This window comes from Carassius auratus, chromosome 3 (assembly GCF_003368295.1).
Source record: "Carassius auratus strain Wakin chromosome 3, ASM336829v1, whole genome shotgun sequence".
Classification (NCBI taxonomy): Eukaryota; Metazoa; Chordata; class Actinopteri; order Cypriniformes; family Cyprinidae; genus Carassius; species Carassius auratus.
Window position 1 is genome coordinate 29,742,084 of NC_039245.1, and position 20,750 is coordinate 29,762,833.

General features: G+C 36.3%; 1 protein-coding gene across 1 annotated transcript in view; it reads left to right on the plus strand.

The window, feature by feature from the left end:
* Nucleotides 1-11,006, plus strand: part of gcgra (glucagon receptor a) — a 46,652-nt gene extending 35,646 nt beyond the window's left edge. Inside the window, exons 10-14 of the mRNA XM_026218892.1 lie at nucleotides 2,449-2,518; nucleotides 4,114-4,202; nucleotides 4,811-4,958; nucleotides 6,768-6,809; nucleotides 6,911-11,006. Of these exons, the coding sequence (XP_026074677.1) occupies nucleotides 2,449-2,518; nucleotides 4,114-4,202; nucleotides 4,811-4,958; nucleotides 6,768-6,809; nucleotides 6,911-7,264 (703 nt within the window). The 3' untranslated portion in view covers nucleotides 7,265-11,006. The remainder of the gene's footprint in view (nucleotides 1-2,448; nucleotides 2,519-4,113; nucleotides 4,203-4,810; nucleotides 4,959-6,767; nucleotides 6,810-6,910) is intronic.
* Nucleotides 11,007-20,750: the final 9,744 nt, after the last annotated feature.

Sequence of the window (20,750 nt, forward strand, 5' to 3'; positions counted from 1 at the left end):
TTGCTTGTAACAGCCATTGAGTTACACAGTGCATTGTAAAATCTCATCAATCTTACATGTTATTGTTGGAAGGGTTTTCAAGATGTAAATTTATTTCAATGACCCTTTGTGGGCGCTGAGTTTACATGTTCAGTAGTATGTATTTCAGCTATATTCATCTAATTTAGAAGCTGACTACAGTACATACTGTAATTCGCATACATTAGCCTGCTATACATCAGATGTACTGTAAGTAGCACTCTAGTATGAAACCCTGTTGCTCCCTTAAATGTAAAATGTACATGAAGGAGATTTTCCATATGGTAATAGTTAAAAGTTGCACTTTCTTTATATTTTCTGTAAGAGCTGGATGATAAAGCTAAAAATAATATCTTGATATTTTTCTGCTTCAACCATCCTTTCAGTCAAATAGACATATTTTTGCATGCATATTTGAGTACTAACATATTTTAAAACATAAAAAGTCACATTGGCACTTCCGTTCCAAATTTTGTATCAATTAAATTAAATCGTTTTAATGATTCATGGAAATGAATTGAATTTCTGATGTTGTGTAATGTCTCTCCTTAATGTGGGAGACACTCTCGTGAAAACATTTCAGTCTTGTGAGTCACAAAACTCATATAATAGCAGTCGTTAGGATTTAATGGACAAACGAAAAAGATTGCAAATATTGTAATGAATCATAATTATTATTATTTTTTTTTTTTTGCATCAGCCAAGTGACTGTGAATATATTAAGAGTGTTCGATATAAATCATCTGTGAAAATGGAGTATGTTTAATTTAATTGAATGTGCTTAATATCCTAAAATTATATACTTACTACATTATATATACTATAACCATATTTCAGAAACATAAGAAGTTATGAAATTGCATACAAAGGTCAAAAACACTCTAAAGTTGTCTAATTGTATAATATATTACTTGAAGCTGTAATATATTTTTTATTTAATTTCAATTAAAATGCAGCTGAGTTTCCCAAAAACATGACATTCAGTTCACCCTTAAAGTAATAGGTCACCCCAAAAGTGTTTTATTTCCATAATAAATTCAGTTTTTATAAATAAGTGTACCTCTGTAGCCCAGGCCTTTTTTCTATAGCAGGCAAAGAGACTGACATAAATCATGTAGCTTGTATATCTGTGACTCCACTTTAACGTGTCACGGCCTGCTAGGGGTTGAGGACAGATTTATACTCTCCCGCACTCATCACCCCATCCATCCATCTGAACTTACCCGTCCTGTGCAGATAAAAGAATCACTCCTTCCTGTTGATAAAGTGAGCATTATCCCCATTCAGTCAGCATGTCATCTGTTATGTGTCTGTGAGGCTATTTGTTTCATTCGCTGGGTTTTATTTCCACACTATCACTCAAGATACTGAGATATCGCTGCATTTTCAGTGTGCAGGTTTTCTGAATGCATTGAATTACTACTGTGATAGTCAAAATGTGCAGTATGCAACAGAAGAGCACACTGTTAATTTCACCTTCCATTTCAAGTGTGATTTAATGAACCACAAGTAATATGCTGTAGGCCAGAATTTTAAACATCTAGTTCATTTTGCATTATTTAATCGAACCGCCAAAAAAAAAAAGTTTTATACATGAAATGTCAAGTTAATTTTTTTTACAATAAAATAAAAATCAGAATAAGAAAAATCCAAACTCTAACGAATAACCCTATATTTATGCATTTAGCAGTCGCAACTCACCAGGCTATTTTCTTTTTACCATTATGTGTGTTGCCTGGGAATCAAACCCACAACCTTTTGTGCTGCTAAAACAATGGTCTACTATTGAGCCACAGGAACATTTTAAATCATAAACACATTTAGAATATATTAACTCTGAATAGATAAATACAAAAATATTAAATAAATAAATAAATTCAGTTTATTGAACCTCTAGACAAAATATTGCAAATATCTGAAATAAAGTTTGCATGTATTATTTGTGTTAAGTAACATTTCATGCATCAGGATTTTATGGCTCATCGAAAGAATATGGAGCTCAGGCTTGAGGTTCAAAAACACTTAAATTTTATTCAGAGGCCAAAACTAAGCATAGATATGCAAGATGATATTCTAATAGCTTGTATTGTAAATCAATGAGATATTTATAACAGAATACTTACATAAAATCAGTTCTCACTCTATATCTCACATAGATTAATATGTCTAGTAAGATTATATTTAAATACTTAGTTTTATTATCAAAGCTTTGCAGTTTTTATTGTTGAGGGCAACAAAAAATGCATTGCAATACAATGATGATTGAGAGACATACAGTACAAATAAATTAAATAAAATGGAAATCATGGACCAAGTAAACCGAAGTTGCTTCAGTAAACGTTTGTCTGTATTGAGTATATTTAATGAACAATAGTTGGCCATATATTTGCTCATGTACAGTGATGTATTTGATCTCTTGTTGTTGATTAGATGCTGGGTGCAGAATATTAACATGGAGTACTGGTGGATAATTCGTTCGCCAATCCTGCTGGCCGTGTTGGTGAGTGCAAGTCTCATTCATGTACATATCTGCCCGAGTGTCCCATAGTCAGAGCACTGCTAATTAAACTTTACCTCCACCCTTGAAGTCAACATGAGTTCAAAATTGCATTTTAGCCTTGATTATCTAGCTGAAGCTGCCAGCTCCAGTGTAAATATTGCTTCAAAATCAAATCAATTTGGGCATGACAATTTGGGTAAACTAACTTTACCTAATAATGAACAAAATATTTGTTTCACTATCTTTTCAAATGTTAACAAAAATGCAGTTGTTCATTGTTAGCTCATGTTAGCTCCGGCCCATTAAATAATATTAAGTGATCAAAATTCAGATTTTAATAATGTGGTAGTAAATGTTGAAATTATTTTTCATTTCTTAATAGTTAATTAGTTAACTAATGTTAACAAATCAAAGCTAAAGTGTTACCAAAGATTCAATGTATCAGGGAATAAATTGGCATGCATGGGCTAGACAAATAAAATTAAACCACTAATTAATTTCTGTAATGAGATGTCCTGTTCTGTCATTCTAATTCAACAGCATGTGGCCATTTCAATGAAAATCCACATTCACGAAAGTAATATTTTGCTTAACCTCTACGTGCACACCATAGTAAGAATTTTGATAATACTGCTATTACTAGTATGACCCAGGCTTGAGTGTCTTGAGTGTCCAGGCTTGAGTGGGGAAGTCGTGGCCTAATGGTTAGAGAGTCGGACTTCCAATCGAAAGGTTGTGAGTTTGAGTCCCGGGCCGGCAGGAATTGTGGGTGGGGGGAGTGCATGTACAGTTTTCTCTCCACCTTCAGTACCACGACTGAAGTGCCCTTGAGCAAGGCATTGAACCCCCAACTGCTCCACGGGCGCCGCAGCATAAATGGCTGCCCACTGCTCCGGGTGTGTGTGTGTGTGTGTGTGTGTTCACTGCTCTGTGTGTGTGCATTTCGGATGGGTTAAATGCAGAGCACAAATTCTGAGTATGGGTCACCATACTTGGCTGAATGTCACTTCACTTTCTTGTTTGCCATAATTGAAAGAATATAAAGAACACAGTAGGGTAAATATTTTATGCCCTGCAATTTCCATCTTCGGTCACACCATCACACCCAATTGCCTTGTATTTGGCTAAGCATTAAGCAACGTTCAAAATTGAAGTCATTTCCATTATACATGAAGCACACATGTCAACTCTCAGTGCATCAGGAAGCAGCCTACTTCACAAGATATGTTTTAGGGTCCACAGCTATGATTTCAAAGAACTGCTTTCCCCCTCCTCCAGTGTTTTATTTCCACTTGATTGCGTTGAAAGGCACATTACTGTGCAAACTTGCCAGGCAGCCATAATGAAATGTGCAGTGACGTTTCTGTGAATCTGTCCACGTCTCGAGTGTTCCTGTAGTGGGCAGGAATTCCTATGTTAAAGAGCTGGACTTTATGAATGCTGTTCCCGCTGACTTCCTTCCCCCTACGCTCCTCACCGCCCCAGTCCCTCATCTGAGTCTTGAGTCATTGGTTGTGCTGTGAGGAAACTGTTGTGTCAGTTTTGTGACATAATGGTCTTAATCAAGGCATTTTTCTCTCTCTCTCTCTGTCAAGATTAACTTTTTCATCTTCATACACATCATCAAGATCCTCGTGTCCAAATTGAGGGCGCACCAAATGAGATATTCTGACTACAAGCTCCGGTAGGTGTCCTACAGTTAAAGGGTTAGTTCACCCAAAAGTGAAATGTATAGCATAATTTATTCCAAGCCTGAGTTTCTTTTGCTTCATTAGAACCCAAATTAAGAAGTGTTGATGGAAAAACTAATTGCGCAATAAAAGTAAGCCCATACGACAGGTATTCTGGAGCCAAACAATAGCTTTAGATGAGGAACATATTAAAAATTGTTAGTTATTTGCTGATAATCTTAAATTCCCTTCTTTTCAGAGCATTCAAGCATTTGCACCACAGTTGGTTATGAGAGATGTGGTTTTTGACAACAATGATGTAATGCGCTATTGCACACAAACCACCATACTTTAATCATTTGCATGCTTGCACATTGCTTTAATCATAGCATTTGTGAAACAGATTTGAGATGGACAGATTTTTCATACTTATTGTACTTGTAAATATAAGTATAAAATAATATATTGAAAAAAGAATGAAAAGTATACAGATTTGAAACAACGTGAGGGTGAAAAAAATGATGACTGTACTTCATTTTTGGGTGAACTTTGAGCATTTGCACAATGTTGTGCATTTGATTCCAGATAAACTGTCTATCTTTGTATTTTCTCCCAATTTTAGGCTTGCTAAGTCAACCCTCACCCTGATTCCATTACTTGGGATCCATTCGGTCCTGTTTTCATTTGTTACTGATGAGTCTACCTCACATGGTGCTCTATCCCTGCGCCTCACAAAGCTCTTCATCGACCTCTTCTTCAACTCCTTCCAGGTCAGGAAGTCTTAATACACCATCACTCTAATCATGGTTGAGCAAAACTCAGAATTGTAGAATTGTTCTCCTTTCAATTTGTGAAGTTTTAGAGGAATGCTAGAAAAAGGAATCTACTGAGTTGTCGTTCGAATCAGATCCACACAGTCAGACAACAGAACAATTTCATTAGACTAAGCCATTTTCAGGAATTGAATTGGAATTTAAAAGGCACTCTCAAGTGAATTCAGTTTTAAATGCTGCATTACTCTGACCCTCACTAGCAGATGGATAAAAAGCTCAAAATTACTCCAAATAAATTGTTTTGTTCTCGATATGCCACTAAACAGAGAAATCTCTTGCCAAACACCTCACCTTGCCAAAATCTGTCTAAAAGCCTCATATATTGCAAATTAGCAATGCATTCAAATGTCCATTGATTGGGCAGCAGCTTAGAAAAACAAACTGATATTCTGTAGCTTATTTACAATGTCAGGACTAATTGCTTTGAGAGAGCAAATGCTACAAATTGGCGGACTCACCCTTTGACAAACTGGTAATGACTCTCAAGTGGAGCGCAGCTGCAATGTGTCGAATTTGTATCATCTGCCTGGAGGAATTGCCCTGTTGAGACTTTTCACATGTGTAAAGATTCAGGGTAAGGGAGAGAGAGCGAGGCCATAAACGTGACTGTTGTGTGTCCATCTGTAGACACTTCATGCTTATTGGCTTTTGAACATCTTACTGCAGATTGCACTAAATGAACTCATTCAAAGTGTCAGGTTTATCTCATTCGCAAAATAGACTGATGATTACTTTTAAAGATCTCTGAAAATGCTTATGTATGACAATGAACAACCTCAAAACAGAGTTTAGCTGGCCTTTTTGCAGTTGATTCAAACTTTATCCAAAGGATTACATATCCAGGTGGGTTTATGATGGTTAGTGGTGGTTTAAGTTAAGTTAATCTGATAGGAATAGTACGTTATGATCAACTAAAGATGTTGACCAGTGAACAAGACCTACTTTGGTAAATCAAACCAAATTTTGTTTGGTCTGACCTTCTGGTGAAGTTGGTTAACAAAGGAAGTCTTGTTGGAAAAGCCAGTTAAAAAGCCTGGTTAGAAAACCAGCATCCCGTTGAGACCAGTATCCCAAACACAACATAAACCAGCAAACAGTTGTATGGTTATGTTTCCCAAATGCATTGTTAGTTATATGATCTCAAGTTCCATTGTTCACGAAACCATAGTTCTAGCAAACATCCGCAAATAGCATCTCAAAGTTGTGTTGTTGGAACTATAGCTCTCTTCAAACTGGTGATTTGAAGCTCAGTTTAGTTTTTCAAGAGAATGAAAACAGCATTTCGAAGAGTGTGCATATGCATATGCGTAATTACACAAGAGAGAACCCATCACTGAATCAAACATCTCTAAATAAAGCAAAACAATGGAGATCAAATATGGCAAAGTAGTCCTCAGATGCCATGTTCCTTATTTATCACAACAATCTGGCATGAACTCCATCATAAACTGATTAATTAGCAGAAGTTAGCACTCCATGACCTGCACAACATTAAAAACGACAGTCCTTTATTATTGAGCCAATGTGGTTAAAAAAACTGATGTGTGACAAAATGACTACAGTTTTGGGAAACAGCTGTGACTAGCTACTTCTTCAACAATACATTATACTATGGTAGTTATTCAGTGAGTTTTGTCATTGTAGTAAGCACATCCCTGGATATTTCAGCAGGTTGTCCACTTATACAACTTTTTTTTAAAGTGTTTCTTAAATTAATTGCTTATTCGTGCTCTGACATGTTCACAGGGGCTGCTGGTAGCCATCTTATATTGCTTCGTCAACAAGGAGGTACGTTAGATACTCTTTTTAATATACCCATCCTCACAAATCTGGCTCAATCTTTACAAGTCTGTTTTATAACCGTTATGTGAATGTTCTCGATTGGTCAGGTTCAGTCTGAGATTCTGAAGAAATGGAGACGTTGGAAGCTTGGGAGGGACATTGAGGAGGAGTACCGTCACACCTACAGCCAGTCTCTTCAGATGAAGAGTGGCAGCATCTTGGTCCCTCCTACCAACCTCTCGCAGCTGCCTGATATCGCTACCACTACCTCCCGGCTGGGCAGTCCAGAAGAGAAGCAGATGTTGGTGTCCAGCAGCCAGAATGGTATGGGTCCTGGATTGCAGTTCACCTCCACACCACAAGATAGTTCCACCTGCAGTTCGATAACAGAGGACATAGTCATGGTGGACAGGGGAAAGTGTTGTAGCGTTCAACAGGGCAATGCGAAGAGCAACCTGTGAGCATAAGGACCTCAAGATGTCTCACAGAATAATACTTGAGCACTCTTGCTTCTTTTGGCTAAGGGTCCTGAAACCTTGACCCTGGCTGGAGCAAGAGGAGTGTGTATGTGTGTTGATGTGTGAGTTTATGAGAGCACTGCGTTCTCTGATGGACACATGATGGGCACCCGTTCGTAACATTACTTGATGCTCAGTTGACACCGTCCCAGTCGGGCAGGATCAGCAGTGAGCAGAAGGTGAACATACAGTAGGTTAAGAAAGATTTGCACAAATGTACATGCTAAAAAACTCAATGATGAAGAACAGAGTCTTACCTCTAGTCTTAAATAAAGTAGCTATCTGTGATGTTGATGATTTAATAGAGAAAACCCACTGGGACTGCAGGGTCCAATAGGAACAATCACAAGAAAACATCTACAACCAGCGCATCTGGATGACCGGAAGATGTAGGAAAAGATACACTTAACTGAACTTGTCAAAAACTTTACTAAACCAGGTAATGCATTTCAGAGTCCGTGAGCTCCATTTAAACTGAAGGAACCCCACATGTCTCTGTAGAAAATACCAACTTGGACCAGAATTTCCATGCAGGTTTATGCCATTGTGGTGCTGATGGACCAGCAAAGCCAAAAATGAGTGAAGCTGATTATTCAAGAACATTTGCTGACTGAGTAAGCGAAGAAGCCTTGCACACCAGCATTTTTGTTCGCATACCGTATATTTTGGAATCAACTGACGCTTTTGGGTACATGTAATATTTACAGATGTTTGTGTGTAATTTAATTAAAAGCATCTTTGTCTTTGTTCAAAATTAATTGCCAAGCTAAGGTATAGATGTAGACTGATCAAGTATTACCCGTGTGCCTTTTTCTGTAGGTCATAGACTCCGATATTGAAACAAATACACAAAGATTCACCAAGCAAAGTAAGTTACCCAGTCTTCAGAGGTGAAAGTTGCAAAATACAGCCCTAAGTGAAATGCTTCAAAGGGTCTGGGTCCGTTTCTTAATGGAGTAGCATGACAGATCTGATTCCCCCGTGTCAGTGGTCAGAAGAGATGACTGTCCACCAGACATGATGATATGTTCAAGAGTCAGTATTAGAAGAAGAGTCAACTATTTCTTCTCTCGCATACTTCTCATCTCCTAATAGGCATTCAAATCTTTGCCATAGAGCTTTGAAAGATGTTCAGGAAGTGTAGGAGGAACTGTGAGAACAAGAGCCAGAAAGCGAAGAGAAAATTTAGAACAAATTATAACCTTCAACATCGATCAAAATGATTCTTCATTCAGAGGATATCTGTCATGCTCAATTCAAGATATGCTATAAAAAAATATGCAACTGCAAGACACTTACATGAGATTGCGGTGAAGTACAGAGGTGAAGTGTGTAATTTCTGCAACATTGTTGCCACAAAATCTGTTCGTTTGAGTGGCCCAGCTGAGCCATAACAATAACAAAGAGACCATAGGGTTAAGGTTTTTCTGGTTAGTATCTATAGTTGAGATGTCGAGCAACTACATTTTAATATGAATGAGAATCCTAACAGATGGGATTCCCCAGTTATTGACGTGAACTTGATCTGAACGATTGTAAAATAGAGCATTTGTTTGTAGAATTCATTTTTACATTTCTGTTTAGTGTCACTAATGATGTGTAAATCACATACTTCACCTTTAATGACAATGAGCAGCTGATGCCCCATATTGTGGCATTTGTGTGCATCATGATGCACATTTATATTTTCTTTAGGTCATCAAATACGTGATGATAATGACGATGAATAACGCAGATAACTATGTGGGGCAATTTGCACAATTCTAATTTATAATTGTTAAATATGTAGATATCTGTAAATGCCTGTTGAGATTTTGTTTTGTGGTGTCTGTTATTTGTGCACACGGTGTGTATTCTGTGCTTGCTTTGGAGGGGGGAGGGAGAGAAACACGTAAGTCCTGGGTTAGTGTTCAGTTAGCTAAGAAAAGAAACTGCTGGCATTTTTGTTTTTTTTGCAAACAGTCGAGACCAATTTTGCATTTTGAGTGAAACCGGATGATATAATTCAGTCCTTCTGTGGTAAAGGTGAGATAGTGGTGCCGATTTTTTTAATAACTGCAGGTTAAAGACTCTTTAGCGTGCTAAACTTAACAAAATACAGTTAGACTTTTTTTTTTCAAAAGAGAGAAATATTTTATCGTCACAAGAGATAAAAGAACATTAAATTATTTGTCTAAGGTTGCCTACCAAAACAAAACATCCTGTTGAATATTTCAAACAGATTTTTTTAAATTAGCATCATGAAATGTTATCCAAGCATGAGAGTAATTTTGAAAGTTGATAAATCATGCATACACTGGTCTGCCTTCTATTTCAACTGTAGTCTTGAAGCAAAACTGAAGTGATGCCAAATTTTTCAGTGAGGGAACAAAGTGTCTGTTATGCTCATCTCTCTGCAGTCAAGCTTCAGAACCTCTTGGAATATCTAGGAATGAACTATAGTATCCCAGGAGCCATGCTTTAGAAACAGGAGAGATGGAAAGCTGAATCTGTGAAACATTTGACAAATAGAGCCCATTGTTTTTTAAGTATCTGAATGGTAATGATGTTGCACCCAAAGTATGATATGCTCACAAATGATATGGACAGATTTTTTGGAGCTTGGTAGTATATCATCTGCTTTTCTTGTAGAGAAATGAGCAGCTTTGACATTCTAATATCTCATTTGAAATGTCATGCAATGGTTTGACAATGATTAATTTTTAGTGAACTGTTCCTTTAATTTTATTTGTTGGCAAAAACTCAAACATGTCACTATATCAAGTCATTATATATTACTATTTTCTCACGCAGTCCTAGCAAAAATATCATATAACATCTTTTTTCCCCCTGAAATACTTTTCCCTTTGACTGCAGTGGCTTTGGTTGAATGTATTGTATATTTATCTATAAGGATTCCCCTCAAATTATAATTTTTTTTTTAATTTATCACAGTGTTTGTGTTTCATAGTATACCTCAGCCACATTGAAAATGACTGATGCAAAATAATAATTCTAGAACACTGCCATTATATTCAAAGATCATGTCTACACTGTAAACAGACAGTGTGGAAGCTTTGCTCATTTTAATGGGTAGGTTCTAGTTTTGTGTTGTGTAGCTCTCTTGCAATGTAGACGGGCTGATGGCATGGTTGACCAGACATGCTGTAGATTAAAACGTGTTTGTGTAATGCTTTTTTTTATTATTATTAATTGTGGTATCAAGATGGTGAATAAATAAATTAAAGTAAAAAAAGAATATATATATAAAATACATGGTTTGTCTTTCACTATTGTTATGAATTTGTACAATGTAATTCACATGTTTTCATATGATCTGTTTACACTTCACTGATGGGTGGACCTTCATGTTTTTTTTTTTTAGCTTCTTTGTACAAATTTGTATGAAATCACATAAAACCTTGTAAAATAGTTACATTTTCTCAGGATACCAGGTTGGGTTTATACTGTGAATTCTGTCTTAAAGCCTTGATTAGATGTTTAAAACTGTTTGAAGGTTAGTTCGAAGGTTATATTGGCTTCATATACTTGTACTTGTATACTTTTTATGTTTTGGCGAATTAGTGGCTATAACATGTATGAATTTGTGCATTTTCATGCAATGTCTATGATCCACTGATGGTTAGGTTTATGGGTTGGACTTTTATGCTATTGTGAATCACATCAAATAGATTCATCCGAAATCACTTAAACCCTCATAAAATACTTGTGTTCTCATGAAATTGGGTTGGTGAATTTTGGCTCAACAAGCCTTTCCGGGATGTTTAAAAGTGATTATTTTACATACATAAACTTAACAACTACCTTACTAAGTATTCATAAGCAGCACATTAGGAGTTTATTGAGGCAAAACTATAGTAAGTTAATAGTGAGAACTGGTCTTCAAACAAAAGTGTGTACGGGTGTTTTATATATATATATATATATATATATATATATATATATATATATATATATATATATATATATATATATATATATATATATATATATATATCTACATTTACTATCTACATTTTTGCAAAAAAAAAAACACTTCCCTATATACAGTATACAATTCACTTTAGTTTCCCACTGAAAAAACACCATCAGCTTGTATTCCTTTTCATGCAAATAATGATTACGGGTACAGATTATCAATTAACAAAGACATTTTGTTTTTATATAATGGTTGCTTGCACAATACTATGTTATGGCCTCAACATAGTAGGTCCTTGAAAAGCCTGGGAATGCATTCAGTTTTTAACAGATAACAAATTCAAGGCCATAAAAGATTAAATGGCTTAAGTTTCTTCAATGCACAGATTTTTTAACAATAATGTTAATATCTTGTCCCTGCAAGAAAGCAAGAGCTCTGCACACTGACAAAAACAAGTTTACTTCCACTGGCTTTCAGTGACCATGGATGGATTACAAAATTAAATTAAAAAATTTCAAAGGACACAGTTTAAAAGTAGATAAATGAACTTGAGTGGAAATTGTGATGTTCACACATTATGCACTTAAGTAATTTGTTCTGATGAATCTCCCTGAACCAGGCTTTGAACGCACACTTAGAGCTGTTGTTTATATCTGTACCTGCTGGTAAAAATAGCATAAATACGACTAGGCGTATCCCCCATCAAATAATACTGGAAATGGCATTGTGAAGTGCAATTTCCCTCCCTTTATTTCTTTATCCTCATGACGTACAGACATAATTGTCAAAAGTCATAATGACAATGATAGAGGGGCAATTTTGTATCTGCTATAAATATTGCTCATAATGGGACCATTGCTTCCTCTCAGGTTTTATCAGTTCCATTAGAGCTTAATGGACTCATTCACGATGTGATTATGAAGTCAGCTCTTAAACCTCTTTCTCGGAGTTAAACTGACTTACTTTGACTCATGTTGATAAAGTAAGTGGGCTGAGTTTGATCTGTTGTGTTGGTTTATTGTTAATTGTATTGGCGTGATATTCAGTCCCTGGAGGTCACACCGTAAGCAGTGTTTTGAATGCATTATTGTTCATTACCACAATTAACTTGTACAATGACTGAATACCTAATTTCTCATTGCAACTCATCAAGCGAGCATCATGAACGATAGGGTACTGAAATCTTCACTGTGATTCAGAAATCTTCTAGATTGACCAGATTTACCCAAGACATTCAGAAAATGTATGTTCCAGTTTCAGCTGTTAGGCTCACTGACTTGAAATGTAATACCAATAAAAGTGGGAAATTAAATAAGTTTATTGTGCCCACTTACTGTCTAGCACTGTTTTTTTTGCACACAATATTTGCGTAATTTTAGTATATTTCAGTAACACAGAAATATGAGGTGTTCTTCATATAAAGTGATTGTGTCTCTTCAGAGACTTGGTTTAAAATGCTAAATTCATATAGATATTTTTAAGAATATTTATATTTTACTGCTTGCAAATATAATATTAATGATAATAAAATGCCACTTAAGTGTACTTAAAGAGAATTCATGTTCTTTCTTATCGTGCCTTTTGTTATCATTTCAAAATAATTGTGTTTTACTTCAAAATACTTTGTTTTAATTATATTTTGTCATGTTTTAAACAAATATGGTATAAAGCTACTTCCCATCCTGCTGTTTTAAAAGGCAGGACCCCATCTCTCGTTCTCTCTTTTTTTTTTTTTTTTTTTTTTTTTTTGATTTGATTTGATTTGATTTGATTTGATTTATTAGACAGTAAAAAATAAATGCATAACATGAATTCATCACAGTGACATTATACATTAATTAAATACGTTGTTCTGTCTCTCTCTCTCTCTCTTGGTCTCACACTCTCTCTATCTGCCTGATCTCCTCGCACGATTGCCCCAGAGCAAAGATCTCACTCACTTCAAATTATATGCATTCAGCTATAGTGCATATTTTTATCTACAGCCAGATTCGTCTGCTAATATGCTGGCCAATGCATTGCAAGAGCTCGATCCCATTGCAGATTTTTAAAACCTCAGGACTCGAGGGGTTGATAGAGTTAAATTCAAATGTCTAAAAGCCAGATGCTAGTATTCAGGAAGCTAGCTATAAACATGTCAACAGTTCAACTAACTTTAATCTGGTTAATGAACTCTGTTATTTTAATTGACAGTCAGAACAAATTCTGACATACTGACTTCATGAACAGATGTATAGACTATACTGAAATATCATGAATGCAGAAACATTTGAGGGGCATTATGTAGTGCCACCTTTCCTTTCCCAAGCTCATTTACGGTAATATCAAGGTATTTCGTGGTACTACTCACTGTTGAACTGCATCTGTGAGATAGCTTTGAAGAAGGATACGTTAAATAGAAGGCACACCAAGGACCACACGTCAGTTTTTAAAATGACATTCATTATCTCTCTGTGTGCTCCATCTGTCACTGATAACAAGTCTACGTCGTTTCATTGTAATGCATTTTGTCATCTGGACAGTGCAGCTCCTTCAGATGGGTTTGTTGAGCCTGAGGGTAGAAAAACAGAAGCTCTAGAACTACTCAACAGCTGGAGAAAGAGAGCATGACAAACAGATACAAAACACAACACAGAGTGAGAATAAGAGACAGCCGGGACAGCAGTGCACCTTGCATCTACCAGACATGCTCAAAGGGATAGTTCAGACAAAAAAGAACATTCTGTCATCATTTGTCCACCTTCATGTTGTCTGAAATTTTGAGTTAATTTCTTCTGTGATAGCAGAATGTCCCATCTGCTCCTTTCCATACAATAGAAGTGGATAGTGACCTCGGACGTCAAAATCTTCAACATAGCTTTCGGTCTGTTCTTCACAAAGCTATTATATAACTTCAGAAGACTTAAAAGAATGCATGAGTCGAATGCACCCCTTTTATGATTGTTCTGTGTCTTTTGTTCTCACGTCTCACATTTGGTGCTCTTACTCAGAATTTACTTACATTTTATGTAAGCGAGAAGTGTGAATATTCTTCAAAACTCTTTTTGTGATTCATTCTGACCATGTCATATCAAAATGGGTCTTTAAAGGAAATTTTTTAAAAAACATCTTCAGGCCACTGATATGTAAGCATCTTCATCTGTGTGAGTTTATATTGTTTTTATATATTTATCAAATGTACTACCAATTAACTTTTGCTCAGAAATTGCTTGTAAATTTCAGAAGTAATTACAAAGAAACGGCAAATAAGACACTGAATTAAATGTGACATTTTTAAGTAGAAAGACTGATGTATATTTTTGGTCCCATATCATTTTAAGGTCCATTTCTCACTATTAACTCAATATTAGCTACAACTTTTGCCTCAATAAACTCCTAATTGCTACTTATTACTAACTAAGGCAGTTGTTAAATTTATGTATTGGGTAGTTTTATTACACCTTTAAAATATCTTTGTTTACAATGTACCTTAATTGGTGCATCTTTAAAGTGGGAGAAAATTGTCAGTATTGTACCCTGTACCTTGTCTTAAATTACACTCTTATGCAATCATTCAGTCTTGTAGCTGTTCACAATCATGTAAATCCATGAGACTGTAGAGTATCTCGTGTCATTTTATGATTCAGAAGGATGCGATGAGCATCAGCTTCAGTAATACACCCTTCATGTGCTCTTTTTGGACTGAACCTGCATTGGTCCAGACTCCACTGCAGACGACTGCCCATCTGTGCAGAGTTACGTCACTGAAGTGTGTACTTGAAGAGGCTGAGGGGCAGGGCTTAGGGTGAATAAAAGTTCAGACATTTCTGTCATGTTGTGAACACTCTCCTATTTGGTTATTAGTGATGTAGTGCATTAAATCTATCCTGTTAGGTTTTGGTATCAAGAACTATTATGACATGATCACTGAGCCAGTGATTTCAGCAGATCTGTCTGATCATGAACGAACCAGTCTTGTGAAGCAAATCAACCAATGAATCTGACCAATTGTTTATAAATCAGACATCACTACTTCTCATGAACACATCAAGGAGAACTGGATGTAAAGATTCTTGGTAAATAATGACTTTTTGGCGGTAATTCCTAAAAATCTATGCTTGAGCTTTAAAAGACTTAGAATATAGTTCCCAAGTTGTATTGGATTACATTATACTTTTGTGTGACTTTATAATTATACATTATACTTTTACATCCATTTGAAGCTTTTAAGCTACAATATATGTAAAATGTACAAAAGCAACCAGTTTAACTGCTTAGGCGAGTCTTTTACATATTTGTCTTTTGTATCACTTTTTCAATCCATTTACATAAAAAGGAAGCTCAGTCTAGTTTGAAAATGAAAAGTAAGACTGATTACCCCTACTTGGTCAAACGTATTAAGAAACAGTCTTAAGTGGTTAGGTTTATGCATTTGGCTCTTCTTTTGACTTCCTCTGAAGAAACTAAGCCATACAGATGTGCAACAACATGATGGTAAGTAAATGACGAGATCTTTTACATTTTGGGTATTCCTTTAATGTGGGTGCGTCTTACGACTACAGTGTGAAACAGGCTTGACAATGGTCCACTCACTATTAAAAAAAGATGACAAATAGATTCATGAAATTAATCAAGGCTTGAATGCAGATAGGCTTCCCAGGCATTCGTATGTGCTCTCAGCACTTCCTTCCTGCCTTGTTTCAGCTTAGGGCCTGTTGCCCTTTCACAGCCCTCGGGGTGGGGAGGACGTGCAAATCCCATCCTGCCCTCCGATGGCATCTCTCTGACACTCCACTACATATCAATAGCTGCCACAGATACAAATAAAACAGCGTCAACACAATCCATCTGTTCCAGTACACTTATCACTTCTGCTCATTTCTCACATACACAGCACAAACCCTAGTTTCCTTGCTGAACTATAAGCAATATCAGCAAAAACTAGCGAACTGCTTTAATTTCAACTTTGTACAAACTCAGCTGAAATATAACATTCAATACAGAAGTAACCAATTTAGAACATTCTGCATAGACAACGGTTCTGCGTGTCACTCAGCCTACAACTGATTTAAATAAAGTTTGGGGTTGAGTTAAAAGTTTGAATTATGTTGGACAGTGGAAAACATCAACTACTATATAATGAAATACTTACACATCATAGCAATGGAATGCTGCTTTTAAATGGCAATCAAGTAAGATGCTTTTTAATGCCAGAAGTTGTAGTTATTACATTGACCAGCAGGTGCTGACTTTAGTCAAACTAATCAGCCAAAACATGAACCCTTATTTTACTCATAATAGAATCAGATTGACCAAACCAGTAGCTATAGTGTCACAGATCATTCATTCTTAAGGTTTTAGGACCCATATTTTACACTAAACATCAAGTGATGACCCAACAAAGGATTGAAAATATTAAGTGTAAAATGTAGCAATATAATACGGGATTCAAGCATGATGGTAAGTCACGAATCTGTCCAATTTGACAGATTAATTTGATGAGTTACAAAAAGACATAGGAATCATTTTGTCCTCCATTTATTTGGTTGCCCTAACTATACTTTTTATATTTGGTTAGTTGCATGTCATTATTTGCTATCTTCAACCCAGAACAAACCTGCAACCCATTATCACAGAACCACTGTCACAGTCAGATATTATCACAGAAATGTTCTAAACCAAAGTTTCCTAATTGTAAGATCTGTTGTTTGAGTTTTGCTAATGAACACCATAATGAGTGACAGCTCTAACTCTGACTGAGCAGCAAATCTGAACAGCTGGAAATCGAGACTGAATGCAGTGACTTGTTTATCTGTGCTTGCTGGGCACTCATAACATTCCAGATCAGAACTAGAATCTGACTGTGACAGCCTTGTGAGAGGGTAATGAATCGAAAGTTACAGGCAAACAGAGCACTAAGGCTCTGAGCCTGAGGGAAAAACATAAAATTGACGCTCTGTGACTCCATCTCCCTTTTTTTCAGACCCATTCAAAAGGCATTATGCTCCAGAGATGTGCACTAGCATAAAACATACACAAACAAACAATCACACTCATGCATCCACAAACGCGGTATGAAAATGTATAGGCCAACCAATCAAAGTCTTCCAAGTCTTCACATTCATTCTAGATATACAGAAAAGCTTCAACCATTACATTACGTCTATGAAATGTCCACATAAAACACTGAAACCCAACATGTGGTGTGTGTGTGTGTGTTTGTGTGTTTACATTTACATTTAGACATTTGGCAGATGCTTTTATCCAAAGCGACTTACAAATGAGGACAATGGAAGCAATCAAAAACAACAAAAGAGCAATGATATACAAGTGCTATAACAAGTCTCAGTTAGCTTAATGCAGTAGGCCTACATGTAGGAAGGGTCTTTAAATCATATAATCAAAATCTTCTCTTCGTTTTTACAATGTTGGGTATTATAACCAATCACACATGGGTCTGTTGAGTGTATGAATGCATCGGCCAATCAGGGGCGTTCAGATGAGTCATCTCCAGAGTTTTGTTGTTCAGTTTCCACACTCGCTGACTTAATTCTGCTCTCTCGCAAATTCTGTCATCATAAAAAAAAAAGTGCAGATGTACATATGAAGTAGGAGATTCATTCATTAGAAAGTGTATAGACAGCTTTACTATAAGGGGAGTTTTTTTGAGAGAGCTTTAAATATATTTATTAGTGGTTGACCGATATATCGCCAAGGCCGATGTGTAGGCCGATATTTTTCAAATATCAGCATTAGCTGATACATTTTTCTGCTTACCCAATGTGTTTGAGGGAGGACTTTTATTTTGACGATGCTGAGAGCGTCAGTGCCTGAGCGCCCACAGTGCTTAAACTTTCTTGTTTGTTATCGTCATTAACAGTTCTGTCTAATACGGATAGAAGTCTGTCTAATAATCAGATAGAAGGGTTAAACAAAGAAATTGATGTATACAGAAAGTAGTATAACAATTGTTTTAACATTAGGCCTATTACGAAAGGCGAACATTATAATACCTTCTCATTTGCCGTCAGCATTAAGCAAATATGCAATTATATAATTTAAACAAATCTTTGAATGACTAATGAACATTTAATTTCACAAACCTTCCAAACTTAGTCGAATCCAGCTGTGAGATCTTGTGAAGTGTACATGTGTATCCAGCATGATCAGGTGTTCTCTGCGTACATTTTTAATCCATTATAAAACTATTTCAAATCTCTTAAATATTAATAATAATCATTTTTAAAAATCATGTAGGCTTTATATCGGTTATCGGCCCCTGCTTTCCAAGATATCGGCATAGGCTGTCAAAAAACACATAAAGGTCGACCACTAATATATATATGGTCCTAAAATTATTACACAGTTTTTTTTTGTTTTTTTTTACACTGATAACATTTAAGAAGACATTTTACAAATAAATCCTAATTCTAAAACGTATAATGTTTAGTTTTCATTTTAACCTTATCAGGGTAGGTTAACAGTATTTTATACACCCATTTTCCATTTTATTAGATAAACCTAGCTAAACCTATGCTGTCTAATTCAGTCCTGCAATGTTTTCATGAAGATACAATGTTCAGTTTTTGGTGAAACTCTTAGAGGTGCTGATTGAACTTCAGGAGTATTTGGGAGAATGAACTTTGTGGTGCTGTGAAACTTGATAGCATAATACAGAGAAGTGTTTCTGTTAGTTAGCCTGTAATCATTGATATAAACAAAGCAGAGAAATTACAGAATCATGGGGAAATCTAGAAAACTGTCAGTAATACTTTAGCAGAACAAACATCTTCCGAAATTTAAATTAATAAATCAAATTTTAATCAATTTTGAGATGGAATGATTTATTGCAAGACAGATCAGACTTCATTAGTTTCAGCTAGGCATGCAGGAATCTGTCTGTATGCTGTACACCAACTGAGAAGTGTATGTACGTACTGTTGTATGAGTTCCAGTGTCACAGAGGCAGGCTCCTGGTATTCTAATTTGAAACCGTAGAAGCAGCCAAAGAATACAGATAAGGCATCTGCAAATCCCAAATGCTTGTCCAAAATGTCGGCCACCTTTCCCTCAATGCTCACCATCCACTTTGTTAGAGAGAAATGTGTTCTCTGAAAAACAAGTACAAATTACAAAATGGAAGTACAAAATACCCCAAATGGAAAACCCTAACCTTTCCCAAAATGATAGGCAAATCTTCTCTTACCAAGCATTATGATTCTCAGAGTGGCTGGCAGGCTCATGTCTCATGTCAATGGATGCTTTTGCTGCAACTGGCTTAAGAACACTCAAAAATTCAACATGCGTAAAATACGACCTACATAAATAACAAAAAATGTAATTCACAAGACTATTTGCCTACTTACGTCAGCCAACATGAAAATGGATTCTTCTTTTTCAAGGAAGTTCTTCATCAAAAGAAAGCACTGCTGCATGGTTGTTGTGGCCCACTCAATGCCACAGAAGTCCCTGAATCTCTCTGTTCTGAGTTTTTCTTTGGAAGAAATGTATGATCCTCTTCCCCTTGGTTTGACGAGTCTCCCCAAGTCAATCACATATATCAATACCTGTGAGAGTTTTGATTTTCTCACAAAGTGCTCTTTTTGTAAAAAAGAAAGGCCACTGTTCTTCAATCGAATTTATACTGGGGAGGAGGGCAGCTGTTTATCATGTGATGTTGATAGATGTATGTCAAACTCATTGAATTGTCGATATGACTCAATGCATGTCTGCAGCTCTGTGCTATCAGACTGAAATATGGCCACCACATTTCCGTCTTCCAATGAGTCAACTGTTCCCATTCTGGGTGACATTTTGGATTGCTAATTTGTGCAGCCATAGTTGTCTACTTTACACTGTACTGGTGTAAAGGTGGTAGTGACATCACTAGTTTTTGTCATTGTCCTTGGTCTCCATTGTCACGGTAGGAAATCCAGTGTTTCCTCCGTGTCATGTTTTGTGATTGTTTTTGTACTTACGTTGTCCCCATGTGCTCGTTTAGTTGATTGTCATCACCTGGGTGTTGATTGTCTCGCTCCAGCTGATCTTCATCACACCTCAGCTACTTATACTCACCTCGCTCTCTCTCTGTTGTCAGATCCTCTCTCATGTCTCCGTGTCCTAGTTGGATTACCGTCTTCCGTGTTCGTGTGCTGGATTGGATTCGTGTTGTCGTCCTCGTGTCAGTGTTCCGGTCTGTTCCTGGGTTCACCCATTGACCTCCTTCACCTGCACCATCGACTTCACCATCCAGCTCTTCTCACGCCACCGTAGACCTTCCTTGCCATTGCCAACATTCTGGACTCTCTTTCTAATAAACATCATCTTATTGCCTGCAATTGCTTCCTCCTCATTTACCTGTCGTTACATCCATATTCTGTTTCTTACATTGTTACGAATGACATGGTTAAGTGGTTTACCACTACAACAAAGTGCACATGTTTCTTACCAGTAAGTATCAGGAATATTTTCCCAAAGACCAGTGTGTCACCAGTATGCTTTAAAACATCATGAAAAAAATATAGAAAATAT